We start from the raw sequence: 8,537 nt of genomic DNA on the forward strand, positions 1-8,537 counted from the left end.
ACTACAACCTGGTTTTCTCGGTGTTATGTTATGATCCAAATTCAAGTATAAAGATAAAGGCTAACTTCTGATGAGTGGAGCGGAGAAGTTTGTTTGCAAGTTAAAGAGGTCACTATATGATTTGAAACGGTCTGTATAAAAGGTTTGATTCATTTATGATAGCACATGGATTTAAGAGGTCTGCATATGATAGTTGTGTTTACATTAAATTTGTTGATGGATCACCTATATACTTGCTGTTATATGTTGATGATATGTTAATTGCTGCCAAGGGCAAGAAAGAGATCACTGCTTTAAAGGCATAGTTAAGTAGTGAGTTTGAGATGAAGGATCTTGGTGCTGCTAAGAAAATTCTAGGTATGGAGATTACCAGGGACAGAAATTCTGGTTTGTTATTTCTTAGTCAGCAGAGTTACATTAAGAAAGTTCTTCATCGTTTTAACATGCATGATGCTAAGCCAGTAAGTGCATCCATTGCTCCTCATTTCAAATTATCATCTTCTCAATGTCCTAGTACGGATGAAGATTTTGAGTATATGTCAAGAGTTCCATATTCTAGTGTTGTCGGTTCTTTAATGTATGTCATGGTGTGTTCTCAGCCTGATTTATCATTTGCAATGAGTCTGGTTAGTAGATTCATGGCTAACCCTGGTAAAGAACAACGGAAGGTTGTCCAGAATTTCCAGGTACCTTCGTGGCACTTCCAATGCTTGTTTGAAATTCGGCAGGACTGGTGATGAAGCAGCACAAGGTTGTGGAGGAGCAACTCCACCTTGCTGCTACAATGTGTACAGCACAAGTGTTGAAGGAACAGCTTCAACGTGCTGCGCTAGATATCGCTCTAGAGGCGAATGTAGGCTGATAGGGCAGCAAGAGTTCAATCCAGAACTCCTAGGGCACAAGATCTACTCCAAGATCTTAGATAAGAACAACAAATTCTATTATAGGTAGGGGTACATAGTCTGGGTGCAAAGTAGAGGTGAGGACCTCTATTTATAGGGCTTTGGGAAGCCTTCACATACTTCTACTTATAGCTGGAATACTCTAGAAAACATTATGTAAGTTTTACCATTCTACTCATAGCTACTCACAACTAGAAGACTCTAGAAAACAGTAGGTAGGATAGAAAAGAAAGGGAAAGAAATACTACACTAGAGTGGAAGCATCTAGAAGTAGCCAAACAGATCTGGCATGTGTTTTCTTTCTTCTCATCTAGTGTTCCTCATCAGGTGAGGGACTAGCTGGCTACCTGGATTCAGATTTTGCTTCCAACGATTTGGACAAGAGGATTACAAGTCATGTGTTCACTGTTGGTGGTTGTGCCGTGAGTTGGAGGGCAATTTTGTAGCCAGTAATTGCCCAATCTACCACTAAAGTTGATCAGTTGTAAATCCCCGACTTTGGTAACCTCCCTCAATATATTGAAGATTTGCTGGCTGGCACCCGTGGCTTTGCCCCCTTCGTGTTGGAGGGGTTTTCCACGTTAAATCCTTGTGTCCCTGTGTTTGATTTCGTTCTTCATCATGTTTGATTGCGTGTCGTATCTCTAACACTCGGCTTGGTTGTTCCGCATACAGTTAGAGGGTGGGTATACACCTCTTGACTGGATTATATGCAACGCGGAGCTGATCACCGGGCTATTCTTGGAATAGGAGCTAGTCACCAACCTCTCCCCACGGTTAGGACCAGATTGGGGTCACGTTCGGACTTAAGATCTTGGTTACACCTAACCAGGTGACCCCAGACTTGTCTGTTGTGTGCAGAACAGTGTTGAGTCATTTCAGAACTTATGGTTCTATCCCATCACATGGTTGCCTATAATGGGCAGCATCCAGTTGGGAAGAGCAAATGAATATGGATATTGGGTCATTGGTGCACCCCTGCAAGGTTAAATCTTTCCGAAAAGCCGTGTCCGCGGTTATGGATGACTTGGAGCTTGGTAATAGTTCATAGAACAACTTCAACCTAATAATTAAAACTTGCCAATGTGTGAGTACCTTGATTGTCTCCTCGCCATGGGGTATACGAAGGGGAGGACAAGGTAGTGTTATGTTTGCGTAGGCAGGTGAATAGGATGATTACTACTCCCTCTATAAACTTAGTGATCTAAAAGATCTTATATTAGTTTATAGAGGCAGGTGAATAGGATGATTACTACTCCCTCTATAAACTTAGTGATCTAAAAGATCTTATATTAGTTTATATTGGATTATGCTCTCTTATCTTATATCTAATAGACGTAAGTTGTAGTTGATGCTTAGTGCTTGCAGCTTCATCACTTATCCCCTTCATACCAAATTGTATTGTTAGTGCTAGTACCTTGGTGGTAAGACTTGTTGAGTACCTTTGTACTCACCCTTGTCACAACAACTTGCAAACTACTTCTACAATTGAGATGTAGATTCTGGTCGCTATTATGTTGAGTTTGATAACATCGACGAATAGAATAGTGGATCCCAGGTGACAGACTGGAACCCATGGGAGGGATCACCTGCTTACTTTCCAGCCTCTTAGGCCAATGTGGATTTTGTGTGTACTCTGACTATGCTATGTTCCGCTGTGTTAATAGTGTTGGACCAAGTGGTCTCTGATTGTAATAAATTTGATTCTTGGCACTTGTATTGCCCTATTCATATCTTTATGTCGCATCTTCTCTAGTGGTATTGTAATGATATTCAATTTGTAAAGTCCACGACATATGATAGTGCACGTATATTATGAAGTCATATGTTTCAACGGTACTATATGAGCTTCTATTCCAGATAGGGGTCGAAGAGTCTATATTTGGAATAGTACCGCATATGGGGCCTTACACATTTTGTCAACAAAATTATGAAGAGAAATATTCAAGCATATAAATGGATCGATTGCAAATTTGTAATGCAAAAGTGTTTTTCTTTGATTAAAGCAAAGTATAATAACTCAATGACAATCCTAGGATATCATTGCATTCAACGCACCACAATGCGTGTAAACTCTATGTTGGGCCATTTATAGAGGGGGGTATAGAAAGGCTGATGTTTATGTCTTCTACGAACACACATGGTAAAACACAGAGGTCGTGAAGTCAATAACAAAGCAAAAGGTGCAGAACAAGTAGCACGGAATTACCTGGATATCCAAAGAAGCCAATTTCTTACAGTTCTCTGCTACTCTCACTAAGCCTGTTGAAGATATGGCAGAACACCATACTAGACTTAGTTTTTCCAGCCCTTTGCAGCCTCTGGCGAGACTAGTTAAGCCAACATCAGTTAAACAAAAGCTCTCTATCCCATCAGCACTGGGTGTCTGTTCCGATGGCAATGGGAATAAAATCCCTGCAAAACGTGGTACCCGGGACATCCTGCTACGGCTACCAGATGGGATACTGCTAATCACCTGCATCAAGAAGTAGTATTTTAGTGTATCTGTCGTCAGCATTGATAGTCCGTGGACAAACGCTGTCCCTTGAGAAATGATCAAAATGTCATAACCCATACACACTAGGATCTGAGTATTTAAGTCATGCAAATGCAAGCCACCTACAATGTGTACAACCAGATAATAAAGATGATATATATGTGATCACCGATAAACCAGATGCAACATTTCGTCAAACTATAGCTCTTCAAGATTTCGATCCAAGAATTAGCTGCAGGGAGCGATATTCCACACAATTCGCGAGCGCACGCACCAAAAGGCGCACATTTTGCCATCAGATCAAGGTCACTCACGTGGCGGCGCGATCTAGACGCAGGAGCGGAGACCACGGCGGCGTCGGCAGAGAGACGCTCGTCAATGGAGACGTCTGCGAGCGCCGGGAACCGCTCCACGAAGAGGCCTACCACCTCGTCCGCGTGAACCCCGGATGCCGGGAGCTTGGCGGACCGGCGCGTGGCGCGGTCGAGGCGGCGCCAGCGGCGGCAGACGAGGGCGCAGGCGTCCAGGTCAAGCTTTTCGCCGCCGACACGTCTGAGCACGTCCTCCAGGAGCTCCTCCGGGAGGGCCACGTTTATCAGGTCGGCGCCCTTCATCGCGGCGGGCGTCGCCGGAGATAAGAGCGGCCGGAGTGAGTTAGGGAATTTAAAGAAGTTAGAGGTGGTGGAGGGGAAGAGATGCCGCGGAAGTGGAAGCATTAGTGTGCACGACCGTATATGTAGTGCAGGTGACTCGTAGATTCGGATCTACCCGATTTGGTGGCACACAAATACTTATAAGTATGGCTACACCAAAAATATCACGTCCTAGCTGGTTTGCCCGAGTGGTTAAGGGGAAAGACTTAGGACCTTCTGCACACAAGTGCCGTGGGTTCGAACCCCACAGCCAGCAACCCTATTTTTCTCTAATTATTATGGAATGGTTTTTCAACAAACAAAAATTCCTTATCCCTATTTTTTCTAACCCTATTTTTCTCTAATTATTATGGAATGGTTTTTTAACAAACAAAAATCCCTTATCCCTATTTTTTCTATAACTATTGTGGAATGTTTTTTATTTTTCTCTAATTATTATGGAATGGTTTTTTAACAAACAAAAATTCCTTATCCCTATTTTTTCTAACCCTTTTTTTCTCTAATTATTATGGAATGGTTTTTTAACAAACAAAAATCCCTTATCCCTATTTTTTCTATAACTATTGTGGAATGTTTTTTAACAAACAAAAACCCCTAATCTCCTAGCCCTATTTTTTCTCTAATTATTGTGGAAGTGTGGAACAAGTCATTGTGTACGTGCAATGCACGTTAATTTGAAAATATATTAAGTGCATGCGGATATTAAGCATCATATTATTATTATGTGATTAGCACTATATTTGACATAAAATTAACTGCATGATAAACGTGTTGAGCGCTTGACATTGAAGCAGTTTATGTCGTTGGATTGACATGATTTGATGGCCGAAATTAATTGGATCGGCCCCTTTGAGTGTTTTTATATTTTTGTGGAATGTTTTTTTAACAAACAAGAATCCACTACCCCTATTATTTTATAATTATTGTGGAATGTTTTTTAACAAACAAAAATCCCTTACCCATATTTTTCTCTAATTATTATGGAATGTTTTTTAACAAACAAAAATCTCCTACCCCTATTTTTTCTATAATTATTGTAGAATGTTTTTTAACAAACAAAAATCCCTAATCCTCTAGCGCTATTTTTTCTCTAATTATTGTGGAACAAGTCATTGTGTACGTGCAATGCAAGTTAATTTGAAAATATATTAGGTGTATGCGGATATTAAGCATCATATTATGTTCATGTTGTTATGTGATTAGCACTGTATTTGGCATAAAATTAACTGCACGTTAAACGTGTTGAGCGCTTGACATTGAAGCAATTTATGTCGTTGGATTGACATGATTTGATGGTCAAAATTAATTGAACTGGTCCCTTTGAGTGTTTTTATATTGGTATAGTTGTTTTCTCTAATTTTTGTGGAATGTTTTTTAACAAACAAGAATCTCCTACCGCTATTTTTTCTATAATTATTGTGGAATGTTTTTTAACAAACAGAAATCCCTTACCCCTATTTTTCTCTAATTATTATGGAATGTTTTTAACAAAGAAAAATCCCCTACCCCTATTTTTTCTATATATTGTGGAATGTTTTTTAACAAACAAAAATCCCTAATCCCCTAGCCCTATTTTTTCTCTAATTATTGTGGAACAAGTCATTATGTACGTGCAATGCACGTTAATTTGGAAATATATTAAGTGCATGCGGATATTAAGCATCATATTATGTTCATGTTATTATGTGATTAGTACTATATTTGGCATGAAATTAACTGCACGCCAAACGTGTTGAGCGCTCCACATTGAAGCAGTCTATGTCGTTGGATTGACATGATTTGATGGCCGAAATTATTTGAATCGGCCCCTTTGAGTCTTTTTATATTGGTATAGATGTTTTCTCTAATTATTGTGAAATATTTTTTAACAAACAAGATTCCCCTACCCCTATTTTTTCTATAATTATTGTGGAATGTCTTTTAACAAACAAAAATCCCTAATTCCCTAGCCCTATTTTTTCTCTAATTATTGTGGAACAAGTCATTGTGTGCGTGCAATGCACGTTAATTTGAAAATATATTAGGTGTATGCGGATATTAAGCATCATATTATGTTCATGTTGTTATGTGATTATCACTGTATTTGGCATGAAATTAACTGCACGTTAAACGTGTTGAGCGCTTGACATTGAAGCAGTTTATGTCGTTGGATTGACATGATTTGATGGCCAAAATTAATTGAATTGGTCCCTTTGAGTGTTTTTACATTGGTATAGCTGTTTTCTCTAATTTTTGTGGAATGTTTTTTAACAAACAAGAATCTCCTACCGCTATTTTTTCTATATTTATTGTGGAATGTTTTTTAACAAACAGAAATCCCTTACCCCTATTTTTCTCTAATTATTATGGAATGTTTTTAACAAAGAAAAATCCCCTACCCCTATTTTTTCTATAATTATTGTGGAATGTTTTTTAACAAACAAAAATCCCTAATCCCCTAGCCCTATTTTTTCTCTAATTATTGTGGAACAAGTCATTGTGTACGTGCAATGCACATTAATTTGGAAATATATTAGTGCATGCGGATATTAAGCATCATATTATGTTCATGTTATTATGTGATTAGTACTATATTTGGCATGAAATTAACTGCACGCTAAACGTGTTGAACGCTCCACATTGAAGCAGTCTATGTCGTTGGATTGACATGATTTGATGGCCGAAATTATTTGAATCGGCCCCTTTGAGTCTTTTTATATTGGTATAGATGTTTTCTCTAATTATTGTGAAATATTTTTTAACAAACAAGATTCCCCTACCCCTATTTTTTCTATAATTATTGTGGAATGTTTTTTAACAAACAAAAATCCCTAATCCCCTAGCCCTATTTTTTCTCTAATTATTGTGGAACGAGTCATTGTGTGCATGCAATGCACATTAATTTGAAAATATATTAGGTGTATGCGGATATTAAGCATCATATTATGTTCATGTTGTTATGTGATTATCACTGTATTTGGCATGAAATTAACTGCACGTTAAACGTGTTGAGCGCTTGACATTGAAGCAGTTTATGTCGTTGGATTGACATGATTTGATGGCCAAAATTAATTGAATTGGTCCCTTTGAGTGTTTTTATATTGGTATAGCTGTTTTCTCTAATTTTTGTGGAATGTTTTTTAACAAACAAGAATCTCCTACCGCTATTTTTTCTATAATTATTGTGGAATGTTTTTTAACAAACAGAAATCCCTTACCCCTATTTTTCTCTAATTATTATGGAATGTTTTTAACAAAGAAAAATCCCCTACCCCTATTTTTTCTATAATTATTGTGGAATGTTTTTTAACAAACAAAAATCCCTAATCCCCTAGCCCTATTTTTTCTCTAATTATTATGGAACAAGTCATTGTGTACGTGCAATGCACGTTAATTTGGAAATATATTAGTGCATGCGGATATTAAGCATCATATTATGTTCATGTTATTATGTGATTAGTACTATATTTGGCATTAAATTAACTGCACGCTAAACGTGTTGAGCGCTCCACATTGAAGCAGTCTATGTCGTTGGATTGACATGATTTGATGGCCGAAATTATTTGAATCGGCCCCTTTGAGTCTTTTTATATTGGTATAGATGTTTTCTCTAATTATTGTGAAATATTTTTTAACAAACAAGATTCCCCTACCCCTATTTTTTCTATAATTATTGTGGAATGTCTTTTAACAAACAAAAATCCCTAATCCCCTAGCCCTATATTTTCTCTAATTATTGTGGAACAAGTCATTGTGTGCGTGTAATGCACATTAATTTGAAAATATATTAGGTGTATGCGGATATTAAGCATCATATTATGTTCATGTTGTTATGTGATTAGCACTGTATTTGGCATGAAATTAACTGCACGTTAAACGTGTTGAGCGCTTGACATTGAAGCAGTTTATGTCGTTGGATTGACATGATTTGATGGCCAAAATTAATTGAATTGGTCCCTTTGAGTGTTTTTAAATTGGTATAGCTGTTTTCTCTAATTTTTGTGGAATGTTTTTTAACAAACAAGAATCTCCTACCGCTATTTTTTCTATAATTATTGTGGAATGTTTTTTAACAAACAGAAATCCCTTACCCCTATTTTTCTCTAATTATTATGGAATGTTTTTAACAAAGAAAAATCCCCTACCCCTATTTTTTCTATAATTATTGTGGAATGTTTTTTAACAAACAAAAATCCCTAATCCCCTAGCCCTATTTTTTCTCTAATTATTGTGGAACAAGTCATTGTGTACGTGCAATGCACGTTAATTTGGAAATATATTAGTGCATGCGGATATTAAGCATCATATTATGTTCATGTTATTATGTGATTAGTACTATATTTGGCATGAAATTAACTGCACGCTAAACGTGTTGAGCGCTCCACATTGAAGCAGTCTATGTCATTGGATTGACATGATTTGATGGCCGAAATTATTTGAATCGGCCCCTTTGAGTCTTTTTATATTGGTATAGATGTTTTCTCTAATTATTGTGAAATATTTTTT

The 8,537-nt window shown here is 37.4% G+C and overlaps 1 protein-coding gene and 1 non-coding gene across 3 annotated transcripts in view; one reads left to right on the forward strand and one right to left on the reverse strand.

The window, feature by feature from the left end:
* Positions 1-4,100, reverse strand: part of LOC119285701 (F-box/LRR-repeat protein 4-like) — a 15,340-nt gene extending 11,240 nt beyond the window's left edge. For both annotated transcript variants that reach the window (XM_037565031.1, XM_037565030.1), the window contains exons 1-2: positions 3,714-4,100; positions 3,112-3,378 (exon numbers count right to left, since the gene is read on the reverse strand). In XM_037565031.1, the coding sequence (XP_037420928.1) occupies positions 3,112-3,378; positions 3,714-4,013 (567 nt within the window). In that variant the 5' untranslated portion in view covers positions 4,014-4,100. The remainder of the gene's footprint in view (positions 1-3,111; positions 3,379-3,713) is intronic.
* Positions 4,101-4,226: 126 nt separating this feature from the next.
* TRNAL-UAG lies at positions 4,227-4,308 on the forward strand. The gene has a single exon. It is a non-coding gene; the product is annotated as a tRNA-Leu (tRNA).
* The last annotated feature ends 4,229 nt before the right edge of the window (positions 4,309-8,537 follow it).

Source organism: Triticum dicoccoides, chromosome 4A, assembly GCF_002162155.2.
Source record: "Triticum dicoccoides isolate Atlit2015 ecotype Zavitan chromosome 4A, WEW_v2.0, whole genome shotgun sequence".
Taxonomy (NCBI): Eukaryota; Viridiplantae; Streptophyta; class Magnoliopsida; order Poales; family Poaceae; genus Triticum; species Triticum dicoccoides.